The 26,795-nt window shown below is 40.8% G+C and overlaps 2 protein-coding genes across 2 annotated transcripts in view; one reads left to right on the plus strand and one right to left on the minus strand.

The window, feature by feature from the left end:
• Positions 1-17,066, minus strand: zer1 (zyg-11 related, cell cycle regulator). Its single transcript, XM_005950564.3, has 16 exons — positions 16,844-17,066; positions 14,816-15,032; positions 14,577-14,727; positions 12,121-12,575; positions 10,446-10,619; positions 10,238-10,352; positions 9,967-10,113; positions 9,698-9,871; positions 9,116-9,331; positions 8,495-8,536; positions 7,769-7,888; positions 7,053-7,168; positions 6,752-6,940; positions 6,558-6,655; positions 5,868-5,970; positions 1-5,344 (listed from the first exon to the last, which is right to left on the minus strand). Exons 2-16 carry the CDS (start codon positions 14,980-14,982, stop codon positions 5,257-5,259), a joined length of 2,355 nt encoding a protein of 784 aa, XP_005950626.1. The 5' UTR covers positions 14,983-15,032; positions 16,844-17,066; the 3' UTR covers positions 1-5,256.
• Positions 17,067-18,590: 1,524 nt separating this feature from the next.
• The window catches only part of tbc1d13 (TBC1 domain family, member 13), a 22,388-nt gene continuing 14,183 nt past the window's right edge, over positions 18,591-26,795 (plus strand). The window contains exons 1-9 of the mRNA XM_005950563.3: positions 18,591-18,721; positions 21,148-21,221; positions 21,315-21,355; positions 21,924-21,985; positions 23,096-23,195; positions 24,418-24,500; positions 24,574-24,733; positions 26,027-26,237; positions 26,335-26,498. Of these exons, the coding sequence (XP_005950625.1) occupies positions 18,699-18,721; positions 21,148-21,221; positions 21,315-21,355; positions 21,924-21,985; positions 23,096-23,195; positions 24,418-24,500; positions 24,574-24,733; positions 26,027-26,237; positions 26,335-26,498 (918 nt within the window). The 5' untranslated portion in view covers positions 18,591-18,698. The remainder of the gene's footprint in view (positions 18,722-21,147; positions 21,222-21,314; positions 21,356-21,923; positions 21,986-23,095; positions 23,196-24,417; positions 24,501-24,573; positions 24,734-26,026; positions 26,238-26,334; positions 26,499-26,795) is intronic.

Consider the following 26,795-nt stretch of genomic DNA (forward strand, 5'->3'; position numbering starts at 1 on the left):
TTTTGTTGTATTTATCCGTGACACCTTAAAGACCAGTCCGTGAAAATATTGACAGACATAAAAGGGTCTGTGGCGCAAAAAAAGGTTGAGGACCGCTGGTCTAAATGTTTGAGGATTTAAAACAAACAAACAAACAAACAAGCAAAGAAAAAAAAAACACATTATTTTTTAAACCACTCCATCTTTATTGCTTTGTCATATTTTTACACCGATGTCCTGGAACTACTGTGATCAGGAAAACGTGGAACTCCAAACTGTCTGGATCCAAAGTTCTTCACTTCGGTTTGGACTAAACTTATCAGCAGTTACAAAACAAATTGAGAACAGAGTGTGGACAAACAGGAAACCTAGTGGATGAAATCTGAAAGGCTTTGCCACACAGCAGTTCTCTCTCTCTCTGTTTTTTTTTTATTATTATTATCAGTACATACATCTTCATAAATAAAGAACAGTCAAACCCAAAGAATAATGTTGTGTCCAGAAAGCATAAATGGAGACATTCAATGAACAGAACAGGCGACTGAGAAAGAAGATCTGTGCGACTCTAAAGAGCTTTGATCATGCATCAAGTCCTCCTCATATTCAACTTCCACACACACTGAATCATCATGATCATCATGGTGACCGTGAGAAAGCAACAGAGACCTGCACCAATCTGATCCCTGAAATCACACAAAGAAAAACTGTACACGAGAACCAGGAAGCGCGTTTGGTTGGAAAACCGACGCGGCTGATATGAAGTAGCTTAAATCCATCAGTCAGGCACCGCTCATGAGCATGAGGACTGTAACGTTAAACCACAAGAAACAGGACAGCTGGTGATGTGTTCCTTCACTGGCGTCATCTGGGAGGGAAGCCCAGCGTCAGAAGCCTGGTGAATCAAACTGCACTCCAACTAAATCCTGTTAACAGCATCAGCGCCGCTTTCACCCCATGAAGTGAAGACAGTACTTAATCCCTGTTCCTCCAGCCCCGCTCAGGCAATTTATTAAAGTGGCATCAAATCAATTCTGAGAATTAACGAATCACTGACGTAAAACTGCATTCAAAGAATAAATAAGTGTTTGGGGGCATTACATGAGGTTTAAAAAGAGGAGCCGAGGAAGGGCGATTATCCTCAGAGGAAAAGTCTGAAGCTAAAGTCGCAACGTTGTGGGAACAAACTGTAATATTCTTACAATGAGAGGCATAATCTGTAAGGACTACTCTTATATTCTGAGGTATTATGAAATTCTAGATTTTAATGTTAAAGAAAAACATTTCTGAGATGGTTGAAAAAAAATGTGAGAAAAACTGCAATTTTATTGAAATCAAATTTGTAAAAATATCAAAAATGCTGTGAGATTAAAGCTGTTAATTCACTGGATACGACTGATCTCTGAGACAAAAAGTCAAAAAAAGAAAAAGAAATGAAAATCTAATATTGTTTCCTAGGTTTGCTGCTTATTTGCAAACCAAAAAAACTACATTGATATTCTGTGAAAATATAAAAATCACAGGAAGGACAAAACTTTAATATAAATTAGTAAAAAAAAATTATTTTGATACAATAAAATCAAATTTAAATTAAAAGAAAATAAACTAATATGTATTTAGGTCATAAAGTTTGAATTTCTAAATTTGAGATGGAAAAACTAATATTCTTTGATGGTTAAAAACAAAGTCTCTCAGTACACTTCTAAGAAAGCACTGAAGTATTTGTTGAGGTTATAAAACTCAAATGTCCAACAAAAACCTCAGAAATGTCTTAAATTTGCAAGAAACATTATGAAACAGAGATTACGGTTGTAAAAACCTTTGAAATTTTCCTTTCAAAGTTTTACATTTTTGGAAATGAACAAATAAACTATGGACTATATTATATATAGCTTCAGGTTATTAAAGTCACACTGACCAATGTTAAACTGAGGTAGGAACCAATTTTGCTTTAAAAACTTGATTTAAAGACTAAAGGAGAGAAAATAATTAAAAAAAAAACCCTGTAATATCCTCTGACATTAAACTGGTTAGTTTATGATAGAAAATTATAGATTTAGAACCTATTTATTTATTTATTTTCGATTAAAGAGCCACAGTCCTCCATCCTGTACTGTTTGTAGTTCTCGCAGTTTAACAGATATTTTTGAAGGTTCAAAGTTTTTCCTCAGAACCCCCCCCCAAAAAAACAACAACAAAAAACACACACATCAGAGTGCGAGTGCGAGGAGGAGCAGAACTGATGTGACAGAAGATACCGAAGGATTTATTCACAACTTCGTGCTAGAGGAGCAGCACCAATCGAGCAGGAAAAAAGGAAACGAATGCCAACTGTCCTGTTCACACTAAAATCAAACAGCCAGATGTAACCAGGTGGTTTGTGACGTTGCCAAAGCTGTTGGTCTTACTTGGTTGGTTCTGCTAATGGTGATTAATGTAATTTTAAAAAAACAAACAAACAAACAAAAAACTACAACAACCTGAAACTGCAGTTTAGAAATAAATAATTACATTAAATCTGTAAAAACACTAAAATTCTTTAGAATTATCTGCATTTGGAAGTTTCCACCTACTAAGCTAAAAGCAACTTTTCAGAATTGAGATTGACATATTTTTTTTAATTTTTTTAATAAAGTAAAGTTTTAGTTACTTAATAAATTAAGAATACCGTTTAAAAGAGGAAATTCCTGAAGTCATCTTTAAAGCTACAAGACGAAAAATGCCAGTGAAGGAACTTTTTAAACTCAAAGACATCTTCAAGGTGCCCTGTGGAGGTTTTTCCTTTCTTTTTTCCACCACTAGGGGTGCTGTTGAGCTAAGAAAGAACACTTTTCCTGCATTTCTGATTCAGGTGTTCAAGATATTCAGCTTTTGAATGTTTATTGTGAAACAAACAAATTGACCTTGGGACCTCCACAGGGCATCTTCAGGGACACTACAGCAAACAGAGAGGAGAAATTAAGAGTCTGGTTGTTGTTAATGTGTTTAAATGTGTTAAAGTGTTAAGTTTAACCGTAACCTGGTCAGCAGGGGTGGGGATTAAACATGAAACTTAACCTCCCTTCCTTCTGGATGACTAAACCTTAATTTGAAACAAGTCAGATGTGATTTTCTTTTTGTCTTTTTTTAAAGATCCCATCACCAGTTTCGAACATACAAGTGAACACGCAGTTTTATTTTCCTCCCCTTAGCTTTTCAAAATAAAACTGTTGGATTTAAGTGAAGGAGTTATTTTAGCAGCAAGCTGAACGACCAATAAACATGATGGGCCGTCAGGTGTCCTCAAAGGATAACCCTTTATCTTCCAACCTCCTCTCTTTTAGTATCATCTGGACCACTGGAAGCACCAGGGAGTTCAGAGGGTTCTGGGCTTTTAACACCACAGAGAGAGCAGTACGAAGCATCAAAGCTCTAGTAAAGGCCAAGTATGTGGACACGTGAGTAGACCTGTAGAGGAACTCCAAAGGCTTTCCATGAGCCTGCGTTTCCAGGTGTTTAGGTGTCCAGCTGTACTGGATTATTGTTGTTTCATTTAATTTAGTGTTGGGCTTCCAGAAGACTCAACTCTGTTAATAATGAAATGAAAATTGCTGAATATTTTACTGAGTTGAGTAGAGCTGTACTGACACTGATGGAGATTCTCATCATGTAGAACCGCTGAATGTGACACCACTGAGGTCTGGCATTTGACAGTCCATGTTTAGTGCTGTAAAACAAAGCATGAGAGTCGAGGTCTGCATGTCTGGGTCTTTTTTCCATTAGACTTCTATAATCTGACTTCACAGGAGTCACCCCCTGCTGGACATTAGAAGTAACACATGTCTGCCCAAAAGGCTATGTGAATCTTTTGATATACAGTATATGTCCAAGTCAATTCACCCAGAGCCTGTGCAGGGATCAATTCTTACTGTCTGTCATCAGTAGCTCTTTGTTTGTATAGAGGCTTTATCACTTTGTATCCGGAAGCCTTAATGTCCACATACATTTGTCCATGAAGTGTATTTGCTTTGATTAATTTCACCTCCCTCTTAGTTTAAAGCTCACTGCTGCTTCCAGTAAGAGTTACCAGACTGGTTAAAGGTACTTTTTTGTTGTAAGTCTTTGTTTAAAAAGAGTTTAAAACCTAAACAAAAATCACAAACACCAACAGAATGAGAAGAAATTACTACGTTGTTACGTATGGACCTGCAGAGATATCAACTCAAGTTTGACTTCTATACAACCAGAAGCCTTTTTCCCCCAACCCAAGAAGCTGCCCCCTGCTGGTCACTAGAAAGAATGTAGGCTTTATAATGTTAGAAAAAAAGGATGCTACACTGGCCGACTGCACTTTTTGGTTCAAAGTATTGCACAACAGTACAGCCTGTCCCCATTAAAACCTCAGCTGATATCTCTGTAGCTCAGCACACAGACGCGTTGGACATAATGTCAGAACTGCTGTTTCTTTACAGTCTGTTGTTACCTTGAGTTAACTTTAAACTCATTTTAAAAGCTGGAATCTGCAGTTTGAGTACCTTTAAGACGGGAGGCTGAATTACATGTGAATGGTCCTTTAAAGAGTTTACAGGACTGCTATGAATGATTCTGTGTATAGTTTCTTAGCACTGACTGCAATCAGCCAGACCTAAAGAGATTTAAATACAGCGTAAAGTCATGAGTGTTTACAGTTGTATTATAAAACATACACACAGTAAAAGGATGAGACCCACACATAATATTTACATATATAAACAAAGAAGTCCATCACAGAGCTGCGAGGTCTGCAGCCCGCACACTTAATGGCTAATATTCACTGTACATGTGTCCCACGGCTCCGCGGCCTTCGCTAGCACGAGCGAGTGTGAGCTGAGGCCTCCGACTCGCCACGCGGCCTTTTTTTTTTTGTTCGGTTACCGACAGCGAGCTGGGGGCGGCTGGCGCTGCCGTCCGCTGAGAACCGAGCATCACTACGGCTGTTTTGTTCTGGTTTAAACCTTTGACACGCAAACACACTCACACTCACACTGAGAAATAACAGTCACCCAACCCCACAAACCTGCCCCCAACAGAAGAGATGTGCAGCAGAGGTAAACACCCTCACGACAAAATACCATGCACCACGTCTTAAGTTCTATGTGTCAAATATCAAACTGCTGTGAGGAGGGTCAGAGACACTGTTCTAACTCTACAAAAGAAGAATTATAAGAATAATGCACACAATTGACCCTTGTGGTGATGATGGTGGGAGGGGCCTCAGGTTGGTTTTCTGGATATTTACTGGGAATTTCGGCTCCCTTGGCGTCACCCTCTCTGTCCAAAGTTTGCATCCTGTCCGGGATTTGTTTCCATCGGGTCTTCTTTGAAGTTTTCACAGTGCTCCATTACTTTTCTGCAAGAAGACAACAGTCACAGGTTGGAATTTTGACCAAGACGTTCTTAATTCGTAAAAATATTATATATATATATATCTATTTTATTTCCATGGAAATCATCTGTGAAGCCACATCAGCGTTAGTTTCTTTGCTGTGCTGGGAGCTGGTCGTGACTGGTGGGCTTTATTTCTCAGCTAGCGTTAGTTTGACTCAGGAAAGATCCCATTTTTAAAAAATTGTATTACCATCTATTAAGGTAATGGTATTAAAGCACCTAACAGTAGAAAAATGTCACCTGATACATGTTTTAAAAAAAGGGCTTGTGATATCTGACCTGCTGTGTTTGTAAGAAAAAAAATACAGAAATATGTGATTCAGCCTCAAACACTCGGTGATCAGCCCCAACAACTCTTATCATCCTCTCTGCTGAATGCAACAGAGGGCTTCTAAAAGCAGGAAAATGAGGCTTTCTGACTGCTGCCCAGCCTCTGACTCAGTTACCACATCATCCTACAGTTTGTTCAGAGCCGTCAGTCTCACCGGGCCATGTCCTTTGTGTCCGGATGTGAACTCTCCAGCTCCAGAACTTTCTCCAGAAGAGTCATTCCTCCTTCTTTTATCAGCAGAGGACAATACTTGCTTGCTGCAGAGTAGGAAAAATGCAAATGGAACAAGTGTGAGATTCCCAGAGAGTGGACTGGATAGAACATTAGGCCCAAAAGAAGCAGGTAAAGAAAATAAAAAAAAATTAATTAAAAAAAAAACAAAGCAGTTTGGAGACAAGTAAACAAGTAAAGATAATAGCCATGTCCAAATTCATGGGCTGCATCCTCCTGAGGACCCGGCCTTTGCGGTCTACGTGGGCCGGGTCCTCAGGAGGTCGGGTAGGCCGGAAGTGCACGGCTGTGAAATTGGACGGTCTAGCCTTCTGATTTGCGTCATTGCTGTGTCGGAGGAGTTTAATAAACTCGGCCGTCTACTCCTTTCTATCCAAAATATAACAGGACACTGATGCAAATTCTCGATCATCTCACACTTCTGTTTGATGTTTATTCAGCTGTGTGAAAACTATAACTTTAATCTCAGCCAAACCGATTTACTTAGGAGGATGCAGCCCATGAATTTGGACACCCCCAATGTTTCACATATGTCAGGTGACATATAAACCCTTCAGGACAGCTTTAGGGGTAAACAACACGCGCTGCGCTCTCAAAGCCTCTTGATACTCACGGTAAACTGACACCAGGTTGTAAAGAGCCCATGTGGCCCAGTGCTGACTGACAGGAGAGATGCTCTGAGGCAGCAGTCGGAGGATCGGCTCGAATGACCTGAGAGAGGACCGTCGCTTTGTTAATACATTCAGACAGGACAAGCCACCAGCAGCTGTGGAAGTTCACTGTAGAGGGGAAACGGTAATCGATCACCTGTAGTTGATGTTGCGCCGCGAGCTGACGTCCCAGCTCTGGATGGCTTCCCACATCTTCTCCATCACCATGTCTCTCCGCGGCTCCTCCATCTTCCAAACCTCAGGCCCGTCAAACATGATGTGCGACAGCACTCCACAGGCGTTGTACGACACCTCAATCCCATCGGCCTTACTGTCCAGCAGGTTACTGCAAAGAAAACAGACGGAGAAGAGGACATGAAGAGGCTGAGTGGAGAGACTGTGCGGACCAATAGTAACCACCAACAGAGTCTCAGTCCAGGTGTTTCTGCCTCTGGTACCTGAACACTGTGATGAACTGTGGGGTGAGCAGCTGTGGCCTCAGAGCTTTGACCTCAGCCACGTTTCCCAGAAGACCCAACATATTGCGATGAAGCTCCTGCTTGTCTGGAAACTCCTGCAGACAGAAATCATACAACATGAGATGAAAACATTTAGAAATGATGGCACAGCGAAATTCTCCATGACGATTGCAGAACTGTATAGTCAAGTGATAATTGTATCCCCTCAAATCCACTCAGTGTTTACAGGTGAAGACAAATTTCAGACCAAACTTACAGCAGAAAAAAAACCCCCATAAAAAGCAAAAATGTAATGACTCTTTGAAAGGAACATAACAGCAAAATAAAGGTACACACTAAGTTTAAGGATAATGGTGAACTTTTTTTTTAAACTGTTTCCTCTGACACAAAATTAATTTTGACAGAAATATTTATTTTAGTATTTTTCAATTATTACACTTATCATCACCTTAACAGTGTGTGGACACGAGCTGTACACGAGTAGTGAAAGAAGGGCTGCACTTTATTTTATACTCCTAACAGCTCCTTTCATGGTTTTGGCTTTAATAACAAAAGCGATCGTTGTTCTCGAGTCATTTCTTGTGAATCGAGCAACTTCCTATATCAGTTCAGTTTCTATATCAGTTCTGAAGAATAACGAGCAGCCTGGCTCATCTTCATCACCATAGACACAGATGGGTGCAGCCCAGACTCACCTGCAGACACTCCAGGAACAGGCTCATGCCCCGACAGTTCAGGAACATCTGACAGTTGTCGGGCGTCTCGTCTGTGATGTTCCACAGGGCGCTCCAGGAAAACTCCATCACCTGGTCACACTGAGACACACACGCAAACACAAAACATCTGCTTTAAACAACAAAACAAAATAAAGTATAACTGAATAAAGGTTAGTTTTCATTTAAACGATGATGATGAAGATCTGTTTCCTGCTTCCAGGAGGTGGAAGTGTTATGTTTTCAGTGCCGCTTGTTTGCCTGCTTCTCACCAAGAATAAATAAAAACAACAAAATCTGGACTTCAGGAGATTTGGTGGAGCACTGTAACACCTTCTCAGTCATTATAAATGTCCGGGAATTTTCAAAATTAAACACCTCCACATTTGTTTCACTAAGAGGGAGAGTATACTACATTCAAGACATAAAATGCTACAAACACTCTGGCATATCAATTTAGTCACATGATTACTGAGCTGAGTTTAGTAATCATGGTTTTAATAGTAAAGCAGGGCTCATTTTGATGTATACAGTAGTATTAAAAACAAGCATGAATATTTCTCTAAAATGAGCCAGTGTCACTAGCCTGTAGGCCGTGAAAAGATGATTAAATGGGGCGCTATTAGTGAGAGAGAGTGCATCGGCCTTTGTGAGCACTCTTTCAGTTTCTAAAAGCCACATATAAATCTGTAAAGCACTTAAACTCACCATTCTGTCCTGTAACTTCTTCTGAATTAAATTCAGCATTGTCTGAGAATGAGAAAAGAGTCAGGAATGAATTTATCACCTGTATAATCAGCATCTGATTTCAGTCAAAATGCAACACAAACATGAGAAAATGCAGCTTTGCTACAGAGAAACAATCCTGAATCCACTTTGAAGGTAGGACACCAGCAACAGACTCCTGAAGGCTACTTTTACTATAACGTTTGCTTTAAGTTATCGTAAATCAGACTAAATAATGCTGCTGCAGCCATATATCACACCATAGATGTAGTACAATTTTAGCATGTCAGCCCATAGTGAGTACGATGGCATGTTGGTATAAAATTCAAATTACAGAGCACGTTCTTTTTCCAAACATGGCTAAAGCGCTGAGATTGGATCTGAAATATCTGCACTGCTGTCATCACATGCTCTCAGTGTGTTCACACAGCTTTCCTCTGGGTGCTCTGGTTTCCTGCCACACCAAAAATAAGCTTGTTAGATAATAGGAACTCCTGCTGCTGACCTTGACTGGCAATAAGTAACAGGCCTGAGATCTGAAGCGGATCACCGACTTCTACACTAAGGAGGAAATTTATCCAAGACTTTCCAAGGTTTCTTTACCCTCACAAATCCCATCTTGCCCACAGCCTCCTTATGGTGGTTGTCCACCTGGCAGACCAAAGCATTGCAGAGGTGCACGGCGATTCTCTGGATGGACTCATCCTGCCGGGCCGGCTCCAGGATCTTCAGCAGCAGCTGGTTGACGCGGCTGTACTGGAACTCGAGCTCCTCTGGGATGCTGAAGTTGCACAGAGTCAGGCAGCAGTTCCTCTGGACCTGGTGAGGAAACAGGAACTCACAGATTCACAAATCAAATGTAATCGAAGAGCGTGATTCTAAATATATGATGGCCTTTGTTAATAATCAACTGAAGGCTAAGATGCATAGTTGAGCTTCCTATCAAATAGTGGACCTGAACAATTTCTGAGCCCTTTCTGATCTCCCAATCCTGCCCCCAGTTCTGAAGACGCCGTTTTATACATACTTCAGTCCTACAATAAAAACGCAACTGAAGGTTTTAGAGCTTCACATAACACAAAATCTGCCCTTCTGCTTTAATTCTGTTAGTGTGGCCACTGACCATAACACTCTGCTCAGCTTATTTATGCAGCAGCTGGTTCATGGGGATGATATCAGACTTACAGTGACCTCCTGGTAGTGCTCCATCCCATTCAGCACCACCTGAATGACCTCCCGCCGTAACCGCACACTCTGATCGCTGCGGTACTCGGTGTTGGTCAGGTAGAAAAGAGCAGCGCTGCCCGTCACCTGGATGCTCTTATCGTATTTATGGCACTTCAGTGCTGCAATGACAAGCTGCAAACAAGGAAACAAAGGTTTCAGGGGAGGAATGAGAAGCAGTCAGGAGAGATGATCACAGGAAGTAATTGAAGGAGAACTTTAAGTCCTACCTGCAGAGCGCGGAGCAGCTGGCTGCAATGTTGTATCCTGGCGATGTCAAACAGCTGATTGATGGCTCTGTGGGCGAGCTCAGGGCGAAACTCTGTGTAAGCCTCGATAGCGTTCAGGACCTGGTCTTCATTCTTTGATCCAGTCACCTGAAAAAGTCCAGAAACACAAAGATTTAAGCAACAAAACAAACCTTGAATAAAGCGCTATAGATGGTATTAATCTGTAGTTCAGCCTGGTGTGATCAGCTGAAAGAAACCCAGGTTCAGGTACCTTATAGGCAGGGATGTGCGTCACATTACAGAGGGTGGTGTCGTACAAGCCCAGAAACTGCAGGGGCCTCTTCAGCTCCTGGAAAGGGTAGATGCTGCTCTTGCACGGTTCAGTGCTAATGGAGAGAAAAACACAGCTTGTTAAGAACCTCATTTATCATCTGAGGGTCAATAAAGGGAGATTCCAGCCTCAGCTCATCGTTACCCACCTCGGACGCCCCATCGCTTCTTCAAAGTGTGGAACTGTGCAGTTGTCTAGCATGATGTGACCCGAGATGTCCAGGGACATCAGGTGTACCAGACGCTGGACGATGGCCGTCAGGATTTTCTTGGTCATCTTAAACTTTGAGATCCGCCTGCTCTCCTGGGAGATGTCGAGGTGCCTGAAGAAGGAGGGAGTGTCATCAGTGACTATTTTTCAAGTGATCAGTGGGCATACAAGGGGAGCTACACATGTATTAAAATGACAACATGCAAACTGCTCTCAGTTTATCACAGTTTTTTTTCCTTCTCTTGGCTCAGGATGATGTCACCAAGGAGGGATTTCCCAAATATGGTCTTCTAAGGTCCACCCACTTGTGTTTACGAGGGGCAGCTGATCAGAAGAGGGTTGGAATAAATGGGGAGGAGCTGAAGCAGGTTGTTTGCGCTTGAAAATAAAACCAGGAGCTGAAACTGAGCAGAAAAGTTACTTTTAACTTGGACTTCAGTAAAATATATAAAAATATTCTAATAAACGCCCTGCGACAGACTGGCGACCTGTCCAGGGTGTACCCCGCCTCTTGGATGGATTCTAATAAGCATCAACCTAAAGTTTAACAGCAAAATATGTATGAGGACACTATAAATGCATTACTTTGCCTACTGGCCACAGATTTATGTGCATTTGCTCCTCAATCTATAAACAAGCTTAATGACATTTTACAGTCCAGTACCACCAAATTTTGTGCTTCTTCTTGATCACTGAATATAAAATGTTTACCAAGTCTTTCATTGAAGATTGAGCCATTTAGCCAAAATGACAGGGAGTCTGTTTTGACAAATAAAGATGACGCTTTAAAATCTAAGAACACTGCATCAGGTGTGAAGCACAGCAGTGGTAGCATGATGCTGCACGGCTGTTTTGCTGCCAGTGGTACTGCTACAATGAAAACCGACTACCTCCAAATTCATCAACTTTAACTCAGCATCTAGATGGCTTAAACTTAGACATAGTTTGATGTTCCAACAGGACAGTGATCCCAAACACATCAAAACTGGTCTTAGAATAAATAAAGCAGGCAAACATTAAGCTTCTGGAATTCCCTTCCTGCTTAAATGCCAGAGTTCGTGCCAGGACACCAAACAATTTAAATGTGATCAAATATCCAGCCAGAATTATCAGGGAAGCTTGTTGATGGCTACCAAAGCATCTGGTTGCTAAGGACTCCTCAGCAATTTGCTAAGGGACATTTAAATATTAGTGGAGATATATCTTTTAACCCTGTGTGGATTAGAGAAAATCCAAAATAAAATCAAACTTGTGCACTCAGTTCTTGTTTGTTTGTTTGGCTTTTTTTACAGCCCTTACAGATTTATGCGGTACAGTCATTTCACAGAACAGTTTAAAGATATCATTAAAAGCCCAAGATTCCCCATCATTCATGCCCATGATTAGTTTATGGAAACTTCAGTGTCTGATGAAAGGTCTCCTTTTACCTACAAGAGATGACCACAGCAGATAGATCTGAATTTTTTGATTTGGCACTGATTTTCACACTGGTTGCCCTCTTTGACCCTTCTGTGGATTTAGGTCTCCTCCCAGTCTTGAACCAGACATTAATACTTTTTATTTGATGCGTTAAATGAACGTTAACCTCTCATCCCCCACCCCACAGAGCTTACCTGAGATTAACGAGCTCCAAAACTGTGCTGATCAACTCCTCGGATAGGTCCACGTTGTAGAGAACAAGAGAGGCCAGTCTGTCCCTCCACTGGGTGAGAAAAGATGTCCCCAGTAACTGTACATTGGACAGATCTAGCGAGGTGAGCGACTTCAGGGGTTTGAGCAGTGTCTCGGGGTCCAGCTCTTTCGGCATGCCACCCAGGTTGAGCAGCCTGAGCCGGTTGAATCCCTGGAAGTTAAAGTCTGTTTCTAAAGCATGCCGAGAGGCGGGGCTCTCCTCCTCGTCCTCGTCTGTGTCCTCGTTGCAGGCGAGTGGGGCGCCGCACTTCCTGTAGAAGATGTTGCTGCAGCCGAAGAGACAGAGAGACACCAAAGTGTCGCGGAAGCAGGACAGTGCTTTCAAGCTGCGGGACGACAGGTTGTTGCAGTAGGTGAGGTGGAGCTCGATCAGGTCCTGCACACAAAGGCAGTGATTAGTGGGGCCAAGAGAAGAAACCACTGACATTAACTTCTCACTGTCTCTATATCATGAAATTCCTGTCAGACGGGGTTTTCCCAGGCTTGTGACATGAATTCTCTCCTTCCTCCAGTTTTGTGCATTTACTTCAAATAATTAGCATTTTTGATGATAACAAGGTCAGAAAAATACATCAGAGTTCTGTTAAACAAGGCATTCATTCACTTGACTTTACACTCTAATCGTGCTTACTGCCATGCAAAGCCTTGTTCTGAGCTCATGTTTCCTTCACACAGGCTTTATTTGTGCGGGCCACCAGTGAGGACAATGCCAGTCACACTTAATTTACTAGCAAACATTTCCCTCAGTCCTATTTTGAAAATTCAGTTGCTGTCAGCTCTAGCACTTCGTGTATCCACTGGCTGGCTCTCTGGGAACGTTGCTGCTGTGCCAGTCCTCAATATAAATCCTCAGAGAGGATGTCATCCAGCAGTCAGATAGACTCCTGCTCCTCCATCTTGGACTGCAGCTGCTAGTGCTCGCTCTGCAGCCTCGGTTTGTTTAGATTAGAAGCACATAGACCACTTCTCCACCTGCTGCAGGTTCTCCTTAAAGTGACCCACCACCAACTACAGTCAAGAAGGTAAAGCTGGAGTCTGTCCAACAACAGAATGAGAGACATGGGGAATTTTATAGCTGCATGTTCGGCATTTTTTCCCCCAGCTTTTTAGTTTATTAATAACCTGTGGGTGAAACCTCATGGCAGATCTGAAACACAGGGACACTGTGTGATCACACAATAGCAACCTACCAATCACAAGTTAGCCCCACCCTAAATCCTCCCTGCCTTGATGCCCTTTTTCACTCTACTTTTCTGAATTATGGTCCCATTAGAGTCTGAGATCATAAACTCATCGGGAAAGTCTCTACTGAGGTCAAAGGTCAAGTAACAAACAGATTTATACACAGACTTGTTTTTAAAACCAGGGCAGTTCACATCAGAGCACACAACACTACAGTGGGAGCTGAAAATAGTTTTTGCTGTTGTTAGTCTTTTATTTGTAATGTTATCACTATTTAGGACAAACAGTCCAGAATCCACACACAGTAACACTGTGATCCAGGAGGGGAACGAGCAGCCACGTCTCCATGGGACACATGAAACTCTGCTCTCTGTGCTCCCTCAAGCTCATCTATCTCAGTGCCCAAGGTTGTGCTTAATGTTTTGCTGCTGTAACGCAGGAATTTATGGATAAATACAGTTTATATAACTTCATCTTATCTAAATTATACAGTTATTTTGTGCTTAGAGACATTTTAGGAGAATTCCCTTGTCACTTATAATTTTATTTAAATCTGATTTGTTCAGTTTTGTGAGAAACACACTGCAGGTGTAATGCCTGAGACTCCCCATCAACTTTTAGAACTGAAGAAACCTTTTGGATCACAGGCGAGACATCTTCAAGAACCCACAGGAAGCTCAGCTGCCTTAAACTCAAGCATTTTAAACTATCCAGTGTTTAAATGTTAATCAAATCAAAATTTATTTATATAGCACATATTAAAACAACAGTGTTGACCATAGTGCTTCACAGTCAATAAAAACATGAGACAGTTAAAACAAACAATAAAAGAGGACAACAAACAATAGGTAACAACGCAACAAGCTAAAACAGCCAACTAGACAGAATCAAAAGCCAAAGTAAAAAAATAAGTTTTAAGACGTAATTTAAAAGACTGGATAGACTCCGTCACATGTTCTGTCAGCTACACCATCCACCTTCAATGCAGTTTTTCTTCCATGATTTCTGATACTTTATGGATAGTTTATCTCAAAACAGAGATTTTATTTTTTAGAATAAGTACCAACCAGAAATTAGAAGCAGCATTAGCTGAACAAAAACTAATTTTCTTAATTTTTGGTGGGTTTCGATGGTCATATCTCCTGCCAAAAGCTTAAACTGGTGTGGTTACTCTTACCACCTTGTTGCCTCCCACCTGTTTTTTGATGGCTTCCAGGTCTCTGTCACGGACAAAGTCCTCTCTGAGCTGCACCCGGGTCAGTCTGGTGCTCCGGGGATCTGAGAAGAGCTGGAAGAAGCTCTCCTCTGGTTCAAAGTTACTGTCTGTGTGGACCAGTTCCATGTATCTGTAAAAAAAAAACAACAACAACAAAAAGCAATTAAAAGTCCATGGCTACTGACATGACAGGCTGAACCCTTTAGACTGTTACTCACGTGTTGACCAGCTTGTCGCAGATCTCGCTGGGGAGGAAGATGTCTGAGCGCAGGCACAGCTTGTTCCTGAAGCCCTGGTAGCACATCGTCTTCTTCAGGTTCCTCAGGCAGAAGACAGTTGCCAGAGTCATGAGGCTGTCGGGGTTGTCTCCTGCTTTGGCTGCCATGTTCGCCTCTTCTTCTCTGGCTCAGATCAAGACGGGGCAGTGCAGGGGACCTGTGAGAATAAAACGAGTGAAGCATTTCTAATGAAACAGAAGAAAAAAAATAGTTCCCTTTTCTAAGCCTTTAAACCAGAGAACATGTTTGATTTTCCCAACTAAACAGCACCCAGATTTACTCAGTAACAGCTGTAAGAGACAGATCAGTTTAGCCTCGGATCGCTCGTGCAAATAAATTCACTGGAGATTTCTGGGCTATTTCAACCCATAAATATTCAGGCAATAGAAGAACTACTTCCTTCCAAAGTATGACCATAATGATCCCACCACATACACTTTACTCGGAAAATTGGGTATATTTAGCAAGTAAATTTAGCATTTTTAAGTTACGGTCAGGGTTTTTACACTGCTCAGAAAAACAACTGGCCCACAAGTAATTTAGACAATGAATGAGGGGGATCACATGAGCATTTTCCTGTTAATTTTGGCCATTTGATTAAGAAAATTGGTGACTTTCTTTAGGCGGAAGGCCAAAGCGCTTCTATGCGTTAGCAACCTTGGTACTATATTTGATATATCAGGTAACTATACGGTTTTACAGATAATAACATTGTTTATTCTAGAAGCCCTATGTTATTTTTAGAGCAATTCGAGTGGTGTGCTTGCAACCTTTTAAGCCTTCCTCTTGTGGTGAAATGATTATCATCAGAGCTATGTGCATATGCAAAAACATTTCTTATTTCTTATCAAATAGACAAGCAGACTGCGCCTGCAGACCTCGACCAACGGTGAAAGTTAACTCCACTCAAAACTCGGTCCCTGTCCCATTCATAACACAATAATTATTTAAACAGTTATAATCATATTTTTATAGATGCTGACACTTTTATTTTGAGTTTAATTGTTGAAAATCACAATAAACAGAAGTACTTTGATCGTGAAACTGCTATTATCCCCCCCAAACACACACAAATTTTCTGTACTTTTTACATTAACATCACGATTTTTTTTACCACTATAACCTCACATTGTGACTGCTCTGATCACTGCTATTACAAATGTTAAAATAAGATAATACCTGCCACTTAGCATTAACTGCTGCCTGAAACTGAATATGTAACAAAATTATTTTTTGTAAACTCCACTAAAGGTTCAAACACTTCATTCTGCAAGTTGATAAAATACTTTAAATGCAAAACTTTTCTGTGGCATAAGTTGGGAGCTGAAGTGAGCTGTCTGCCTACAAACTCGCTCAGTTTTTGTCCTGTCAGTTAAATGAACATGTTTCTGTTAAAGGGCCTAACTGCTGTCACACAGCGTGTTTACACTTATTTGCATCTTTGCATACATGTTAGCATTTTACTTCTAACTGCTCTGTACCTCCTAACATTTTCTATAAACACATTTTTCGTGTTAATACCAAAAGGTGATCACTGCTCCTGTTGGACTGAAGCCAGAGGTCCAGCTTTCACTGTTTTTTTTTCTGTTGAGTTAGCCAAACACTCACACAGCAATGAATTCTGACTGTTACCAAGTTAGCAAGCTAGCTTAGCTAGCTACCTATACTGCAAAATAATTCCTTTTAACATCATTAACGCTGCGAGAAAACACACAACAGTCATGAGTGAGTCTCAACAGGCTCAAACACCGTGGATGAGCACTTGTTATTCAGAGTTTAGTTATAACTCGGGTCAGCAGTGGATTTCAGCGTCTGCATTAGCTCAAAGCTAACGATGACTTTCCCCCTGTGCTACGACGCTAGCAGACTTAGCCGGAGGAGCTAGCGCAGAGCTGTGCGTGTGTTTAGCCGGGATCCGAGCGCAGGGCAGCGGCATCTGAGTGCCAGGTTCCCCCGCTGGGGTCCTACCTTAGCTCTCGCCAAGGCTTCGCGTTCCGGTAGTAGCGACAAACTGATAATTATCAGCAGCCTTCACTCATCTGATTTTCGATTTCACCCGATGTCAACAAACAGGCTCCGCCTCCTGCTACTTCTACAACTCTTCTTCTTCGTCGTCTTTTTCTTCTCCGAGGTCGGTGGCATCCAGCAGCCAGGTGTACTTCCGCCAGTGGAGTGAGGCTGATTCCAAATCTGCAGAAATACTCCTATAAATATGGATATCCAACAAAGTAATACATTAAACAATACCAATAACGGTTCATTATTAACCTGTAAAGTTTACGTAAATCGCCACAAGTAAAAAGATGTTTATAGTCACACATACTATTTGACGTGGACACCTATTTAAATTCTGTTAAACCCAAGATCGTTCGCAGATTAGTCCTTTATTTTCTTGCCTCTCAGCAGCCATCTTGGTCATCCCAGCAGTTCTTTTGAGTACTGGATCAAAAATCAAAATTAGACCCACCAAGATATTAAAAACATACAGGAAAAAAGGTAAATGTATCTTGTATGGAGGACGAAATCTGATGAATTTTTAAAAAACAAAAACAAAACAAAACCTTGTTTTAAATTTTATTTGTCATTTCCACAAAAATGAGAAAAACTGACTTACCTTTGTATGTGGAAGACCTAAACTGCCACATGTTTAAAAAACAAAAATCAGAACTACGAACAAATGCTATTAAATAGGGGAAAAAAATGAAAAAAGAGAGAAAGTACAGGTATTACTCAGTTAAAGAATTAATTTCCCTTCCTTCCTACAGGAGGATTAAAAGCAAGACTGAGATTGTTGCAAAAGAATAGCGCAAAGGTTTTGGGTAATTAGAGGATGCTGTAGTGCAATTATATAATAATAAGAACACTACAAAAAAGCTTCTTCTTTAAAAAAAAAAAAAAAAAGCAGGAACCATGGTAAAAGATTGAGTATTAATGTAAACATGACACGATACTTGAATTTCCTGTTTACGTCTATCTTATTTTTTTATTATTTCCTGTTTAGTTGTTTGGTGAGATTAGTGATGCCAGCGGAGTGACTTTCATCGTCTGTATTAAATCTGTATGTTTTACATAATAATAAAATGAATAAATATTACTGATTGCATGACAACCTCCTCTAACTGTCCTTTGGAAAGGATAATCGTTTCAGACATTCAGCATGCTTAATAGTTCAGAATCAGACTGTCGTTTTTACAATAGTCTGTTGTTTATTATTTACAAAAAAAATACAAAACATTTTCACCATTCATGGAGACAGTGTAGGATTATTTTGATTTGTTTCCTGATGTATGTGATGTATGTTTTGTGTCTGTAAAGCAAATTCCTGCAATCAGCTACCTACATCTTATCTCTCACTCACTGCGCTGCAAAAACAGAAAGATCAAACAGTCGTATTACAGATGGTGTCACATATTTGTGAATCCATAACTACGTGTATTCAGGCAGCTTGGCATGCAGAGACCCTGCAGCTGTTGAGGGGGGACTGTCAGCGGGAGTGTATTTATGTCAGATCTATGCCAACATTTGTGAGTTACAAAGAAAGGTTCGGGCAGTAATTAACTGTCTTTTAATTTATTAATTAAAAGCTCAACTCGGACCTCAAAAGCTTTACTCAGAATGTATTCTCTGGAGTAAATCTTCTCGAATTCTTCCGTTTAAAAATGTATTACTAACTGGTCTGCAGGAGGCAGCATTGCAGCCGACAGTGGATTACCTGTCGGATTTCCTTGGTAAAAGAAGAAGAGAAGTAGGAAGACTTCCCTGTGGCCAATAATTCATTCCTCTTTGGAAACAGTTAAAGGAAAGCACCGTCTCCTGCCTCGACATGTCTACAGCGTACAAAAACAGGTGAGAGGCATTCAAATCTCTGCCCTCGTGAGGGATATAGGGCGCGCGCACATACTGAAGCTGTTTATTTCAGCAGCTAGCCTCCAAAGCGTAGAATTAGCATTAGCAGCAGCAGCCCCGCTGACCAGACACGAGCCCAGTTACAGCCGCTGGAACACGCGCACTGTGAACGCTAATATGGGTTTTTCAGCTAAAAAAAAAAGAGTCACCGTTAGTATCGCAGATGGAAAGCGCGCAGGGTGCTTTGTAAACTCAAGTATTCAGGTGTTATGCTACCTCCGTGTTAGCACATCAGGTGACACAACTTCCTCCACTCCCAAAAGGCTAACAATTAGCCACTGTCCGGCTAACGGTATGTGCTGACTTTGTTTGTGTCACCGAAAGATTGACAATAAATCAGCTGTTCACACATAAACACTAGACCTGAACGGAAATTAAAACACATGTGCTTACTACAAACGAACCCGGCCCTCTGACCTGATAACTGCTCGACAAAAAGACCTTCGTAATGCCTTTTTATGTTTTTTTTTCTCTTTTGCTTTTTCTTTATTGAGCAAATCTTTTTCGTTAACAGTACATATTTTACAGAAGCTGACAATATTACCATGTCTTTGCTGTCAATGTAATAATCAAATCTCAGAGTAAATAGAGCCAAGTAAAGACTCGAAAACGATGTAAACACAAGCTGAAAATTTGACAGAGGAAGGACGGTTACACAAATGGCAGATTCTTATAATAGGAAAAGCAGGGTGTTTTCTGTTTAAAGTTTCCTTTAGATTTCAGGGAAAAGGGCCTATGGGGCGAATGTAGTAGGAAAAATAGTTACTGAGAAAACCCCCAAATTTTTTAGAAGAAAATAGCAAATTATTACAAGGAAATAATAGGAAGAATAATAGGTCTACAAGGAAGAAATGTTTAATTTCTGAGGGAACAATAGCAAATTTCTGTGAAAATGTTGAGGAAATAAAACAAAATGAATAAGGAAATAACAGTTATATTCTTGAGGCGGAACATTTTTGAGGGAAAAGTGACACATTTGTGGGGGGCGGCATCAGTTTTGTTTAAATTTCTGACACATTTCTGAGTCAAAAATACACCCAAGTGAGAAGAAAATGGAAGATTTAAGGGAAATAATCAACTTGGAGAGGAAAAATGGTAAACGTATGGAGAGAAAAAACCCCCAGATCTGTGTGAGGGAGGAACAGAGGCAAATTTGTGTGGACGAAATGGGCAATTATACAAGACCTGGTAATGTAATGAGAATAAATGGAAAGTGTACGAAATTACATTTATTTACATCTGATGAACAGATATGTTTTCTGTGCTTTAAAAAATGGCTCAAATATTTACATCTTAATTCTGGGTTTAATTTTTCCTGTGGGAGATCGGCTCAAACTTCTTTGGGGAACGGCCGTCATGGCATCGCTCACTATTAACACTAGGGCTGCATGATTTTGCATAAAATGAGAATCACGATTTTTTTGGCTTAGAATTGAGATCACGATTCTCTCACGATTCTCTTTTCCAGTATAAATATTTATTGCACTTATTAACTGCACATCAACTTCGTAACAGTTGAGACTGAACATAAAAACAATAAATAAACATAAAAACAACAAATGTCTCACGTTTTGTTGTTGCCGCAAAATGTTGTACTGCTTGAAATTCCGTCTCCGTTGCTGGACGCTGCGTGTATAGAGCAGGTAGTGCAACAATAGAAAAATAGTTGCGGGACGGCACTGTGTAGCGTTTGTCTAGGGTGTTGATCATTTTCCTCGTTTTGCACAGTGTTGATGGGAGCCATATCTTTGGTCAGGTGATAAGTGATAGCCTCCGTAATTTCTTTGAGTTCGACGTTCATAGGGAAGCGCTGTATAAGGTTCCCATTATTGATGTTTGGGTGGTTGACCGGGACGGATTTTCTCCAGTCACTTTCTCGTCATCCCTGACGTGCTCTCCGTTGTTTTTCCCCCTGCTAATTTTAGCATCACACGGCACAGCTTCTGTATCACGTGGTATAAGGCTCCGCCCTTGTCATTTGTTGAGCAGGAAGAGTGAGCGCTTGTTTTTATGCAGATTACGTCCCGGATCAAAATGCGGTACAGTCGTCGTCGTCGTCTTTTTTTTTTTCTTTTTTTTTTTTTTTAAACGTTGTCATTTGGAAATGAGATCGCACATAAGTATGAATCGAGATCGCGATTTTCTAACGATTAATCGTGCAGCCCTAATTAAGACTTTTCAGTCGGGATTGAAAAGTGTTAATAGTGAGCGATGCCATTTCCCCATCGTCATATTTGACTCCGAGACAAGAGGCTGTCATCAATCTTCTTCTAAAATTCACTCTCTCCTGTTGTCTCTCTAACTCTGGTGAGTTAACATTTGGTTCAGAAATGAAACTGGCTCTAATCTTGCCTCCTTTTTTTCAGGATACAAGAGTTCAAAGTGGCCTTGGCTGAAGAAAAAATCAACTTGAAGACACTGAGGGAGCTGTGCTTTAATGGTAACTGGATTTTTTGAAGGGGTGGGACTGGTAATGTAATAGTACAATATTCTGTTAAGCTTTACTGACGGAACCTTTCTTTATTTAATGCAGGAATCCCTTTTGAAGGAGGCATACGAGCGCTGTGCTGGAAGGTGAGTCGCCCTGCCTCATGGGACCATTTTAGCTTTAACTGGTTGTAATTGTATAAACTGGCGTCTCACTTTACAGACAAAAACATACCAGCAGACTCAAAGGTGTACTTTGAGGAAATGCCTCCAATACTTTATTACCTCATACTGTGAAAAGAAGATGTGATGCTCTTTTACGGCTGAACACTTTACAGTTTACTGGGCTGTTGGTGTCTAAGACAACTAACAATATCAGGGAACTGATTTTCTCTCCGTGAAATATCCAAACTCCAGGAAACACGGAAAAAATGCTAAGAGTTTCACTAATAGCTGCTGATCTGTTGTCTGCACTTTCTTTTTAATACTACAGCTTGTGTCTACATCCCTGCTGACACATGACACTTTCAACACTCCCACCACATGAGACCAAACTACAGACTGTATATAAAAGCTGGACATAGCCTCAGTGATGTCACCCAGTGGTTTTGGAGTGTGCAAGGAGCTTTGATCTGTTTGTAGGAGTGAAACGGCTTTAATTATGTTTTTAACACAGAGCGTCGTTCTTCTTGTGTTTTGTTTACCTCCTTCTCAGATCCTTCTTAATTACCTACCTGTTGATCAGACCCAGTGGGAGTCTTTCCTGAAAAAGCAAAGGTAAGTGGATCAGTTTAAAGCCCGATCAAAGAGCTGGTGCTTTGATTTTATTTAGGAGAACCCTTGTTTTGTGTCAGCTGCTCTGAGTCTGATTCACAAAACCTGATGCTGCTTATTATGATGCATTATGGTTGAAGTCGCAGCTCTGTTGTGGTTTCCTCTGTTTCACATGAGAGCACTGAGACCCAGTTTGGTCTTAACCACTCTTTCCTTCTACTGGGGAAATCAGTGAAATCTAAGAGTGGTGAAAAAGGACATTTTTAGTAAATGAATATGCAGCCTAAAGAAGATTGTCTTTTCCACCTCTGATTATTTAGATTTAGCAGTAAGTCTGCTCTGTGAGCTTCCCGATGTTCCATGTGCATAGATGGAAAGCTGGAGGCTTCTTGATTCTTATTCACTTTAAATGTGCCGAACTCCCGAGTGGCCACACTACACTGTGGTTCTTTTGCTTTGTTTTGTGAATGCTGCTTAATTTGAAAAGATGAGTCAACCTAATTTTAAATGCTGCGGCTCAGTTGAGTAGTTCTTAAACTTTTTGCTTCACTTCAGTAGCTGGAAAAGGACACAAGTTTTATCAGTCATCAGCAATCCAAATACAAGGACCCAAAGTAATCTTAAAACTTTTGGCCAGAGGGGCCGATGGCGCGATATGGCAGCCTCGCTTCTGTCAGTCTGACCCAGGGCAGCTGTGGCTACAACTGTAGCTGCCTCCACCAGTGTGTGAATGTGAGAGTGAATGAATAGTGGCATTGTAAAGCGCTTTGGGTGCCTTGAAAAGCGCTATATAAATCCAATCCATTATTATTATTATTTAAAAAAGGTGACACATACACAGGGGGAAAAGCAAGCAAACTCAGAAGGGAAACGCTGACAAATTTACAAGAGGAAAAACTGTAGAGTCATTTTTCTTTTAGAGTTTAAACTATTTAATCAGTCAAACTTGTCAAAGAATAGAAAATCTAAAAAGAAACTTTATTTAACTTCAAAAACAGGACGTGAATCCTTCCATGTGATTCACTAATATATGAGAATCTGATGTGACTAATCAAATTCAGTGATTATTAATCAATTAATGTATTCTTTCCTTTTCTTCCATGGGTCTCACAGAGAGGTGTACTCCCAGTTCCTGAAGGAGATGATCATCCAGCCCGGCATTGCCAACGCCAACCTGGGCCTTTCCAGAGAAGACGTGACGATGGAGGATCACGTGAGTCATCCTCTGTCGTTCTCTCTTTGCTGCAGTGACGAGCTGAAAGAAATAATGAAACCAAATTGTGCTATGAGTGATAAATCGAAATGAAAATTAGCATCACCTCCCAACAGTTATACAAGTGTCAGATTGAGATAAACAGTGTGGATTCTCCTGCTGAGTGCCATTAAACTGTGTCAGGTGAATATAATTACAGAGTGAGGTCTAAAGTCGTAAAACACTCACTGCTGCTGTTTTCAACTCGAGCACTCAGCAAGCAGGAGTTTGGTCTGATTCTGTTACAGATCTTTAGCTGAGGTCTGCATAATAAAGATTTTACTGGACTCGCAACATTAAATTTTATGGCTTGGCTTCATAAGGTTGTGCTTGAGTGAACCTTTAAACGTGCGAGTACTGAATAATACCTTTCACTTTGTGACTGCTGCCCACACTGAGCACCGACTGTGTGCAGTAATGTATATTTGCACGATGGCACACAGTGTAGCATAAATTAGAGCTTTTTAAACAACCAAATCCATCACAATGAGTGCCTACCATGAATTAATTTGGGGGCGACTGTGGCTCAGGGGGTTGGGAATCGCATCTGTAACCGGAAGGTCGCTGGTTCGATCCCTGGGCTCTGTCCTGGTTGTTGTGTCCTTGGGCAAGACGCTTTACCCTACCGCCTACTGGTGATGGCCAGAGGGGCCGATGGCGCGATATGGCAGCCTCACTTCTGTCAGTCTGCCCCAGGGCAGCTGTGGCTACAACTGTAGCTGCCTCCACCAGTGTGTGAATGTGAGAGTGACTGAATAGTCGTATTGTAAAGCACTTTGGCTGCCTTGAAAAGCGCTATATAAATCCAATCCATTATTATTATTATTATTATTATTATTATTATTATTATTATTATTATTTATCACTCATATGCACATGGCTGTGCTTCATCTGTTTGACTCTAAAAACGTGGGAGTCAGAGTCTGAAGTGGTAAGAACCCAAGTTATCTCCATGCACACAGTGCACACACGCAGCAGCGTGATTCTGAAACTGTCGGATTTATATTTTGAAGTCACTTTAAAGTCAAATTTGCTCTGCAGTCAGATAAACGCTGAAGAGATGTACAGCACGTCCTTAAAGATCACAGAAATATAGATCACCTTCTCCTGTGGCTCTTTGTCATGAGCCACTTGTCTTGACGAGTTTGATTGAATAGTTTTTATCTGATCTGATTCTTTTCAGCCTCTGAATCCAAACCCTGACAGCAGGTGGAACACCTACTTTAAAGATAATGAAATTCTGCTGCAGATCGACAAAGACGTGAGGTAAACACCTTTACCAGCTGTTCTGTTACTTCTGTTAAATAACAGTAATGTGAATGTGAGTGTTCACCTGCAGGCGGCTGTACCCGGACATGGCGTTCTTCCAGCGCCCCACAGAGTACCCCTGTCAGCTGATCCTGGACCCTCAGAACGACTACGAGACACTGCGTCGCCGAGTGGAGCAGACGACGCTGAAGGCACAAACGGTGAACTGCAACCGCAGCGGGGTCACCAATGTAAGCCTACATCCAGGGCATGAATGCGATTGTGGGGTCCAGCTCAGTTTTGCTGATTCAGGCCCATCTGTTGAATTTTGACTTTTCTGCCCCGCTTACAGTACAAACAGGTTAGTTCAGGTACAGTGACGCGCTGAAACAAAACCATCATCCTGGTATTAACAGCAGGAAGGGTTGAAGTTACTCACACGGCTTACATCAAAGCTGACACAGGTACAGCTGAGAAAAGAAAACAGTTAATGACTAAGAATTCATCTCATTAGAAATGTAATAGGAATGTATAACTTATGATGGAATGATGATGGCCATCGTCAGCTATTTACATTCGTTTGTTGTACATGACTTTTCTGTAAACATTTATCCACCTATAAATCACAAACCTCAATTACTGCTTAATTACTGCAACATTACATAAAGTTTTTAAAACTACACGTTTACACAGTCACTTAAAGAGGAAATGGTTCAGCATTTTTCTACAGGTCAGGCATTTTAACCCTCAGGTTAATATCTGTAAAAGGGGTTTTAATTAACTTAGAAATTTAGATGTAAATGACTGAAAGGGCAATACTTTACCTCAAAGGAATGATCGTGGTTCTTTGGATAATATCTAGACAGATTCCTCTCTCTGCCGTGACCGTCTTTCAACCTCAGTTAATGGTGAAAAATGTAGATCATGTCCTGTACCAGGCAGGAAATAAAAACTTGGCAGTTGTTAAAACTTAAACCCCCTGGTGACTGCTAAAACGTGCACATAATGTGTAAACGTTAAGTTTGAGTTATGTGCAGAAAAAGTGTGTGTTCACAAAGCAGCCTTGGTCACACAGTTTGTGTGTACAAAGAAACAGTAGTTTTATTCAGAGGGCAGCAAGATTATTTATGTAGTGGAGAAACCCTGCTCATGTGGATATGACTAATCAGCATGAGCACCATGTCTCCATTTGTTTCACATCTATTTGATATTTGGTAACATTTACAGACATAACTGGCATAAATCAGGTGTTTCCTTCGCCAGTAAACGATAATAACATGGGCACATGTCTAATTGTCATTAATAGCATGTGTTCTGTGATAATAAGAATATTTTATATGTGTTTGGCATATTTGCATTACAGTTTTGTCTGTTAGCATAAAAAAATGCAAAAAAACCCCAAAAACGTTAATCCTTGCTTCCATGTGATTGGCTGATTAGATATTACTGTTGCTATGCAGTTGTACAGGTGTGCCTAACAAAGTGGCCATTGAGTGTATGTTACTTAAAATCTGTTTCGGATCAGCTGTGTCTTGTTTTCTCAGGTGAGTTCACCTGGAAAGGCGCTGAACCTGTATCCATCTAACGAGTACGAGGTGCTGCCCAATGGCAGTGAAGCCCACTGGGAGGTGGTAGAGCGGATCCTCTTCATTTATGCCAAACTGAACCCTGGCATCGCCTACGTCCAGGGCATGAATGAGATTGTGGGGCCAATTTACTACACGTTTGCCACAGATCCCAACAGCGAGTGGAAAGGTTTGTAACGTTTAAAAGGGGAAAAAAGCTTACATAAACTCTGTTTTCCTTTTGGTGATTTATTTTTTTGTTTGTTTTTTACTGCGGCATCTCACAGAGCACGCTGAGGCAGACACCTTCTTCTGTTTCACCAATCTGATGTCGGAGAACAGAGATAACTTCATCAAGAGCCTGGACGACTCTCAGTGTGGCATTACCTACAAGATGGAGAGTGTGTACTCCATGCTCAAAGACAAAGACATGGAGCTATATCTTAAGCTGGTAAGGTTCACCTTTAACACATTTCTTGTTCCTTCCACTAAACACAGACGCAAACAAGTATTTTCTTCAATAACTCAATTACCAAATTGACTTGAATATGCTTTGTAACCAGGGTTTTAATAGTTTTGCAATTTTCATTAGTTTTTATTTTTATTTAGTTTTGACTTCAGATTTTCAATTTTATATCAGTTTTAATTAGTTTTTACCAATTGTTTGCTAGTTTAGTTTAGTTTTTATTTTTTTGAAAATCCTTAGTTTCAGTTTAGTTTTGATTAGTTTCAGTTATAGTTTTAGTTG

The sequence above is a fragment of the Haplochromis burtoni genome, unplaced genomic scaffold (genome assembly GCF_018398535.1).
Source record: "Haplochromis burtoni strain Fernald_Lab_line unplaced genomic scaffold, NCSU_Asbu1 Contig_756, whole genome shotgun sequence".
NCBI classification, from domain to species: Eukaryota; Metazoa; Chordata; class Actinopteri; order Cichliformes; family Cichlidae; genus Haplochromis; species Haplochromis burtoni.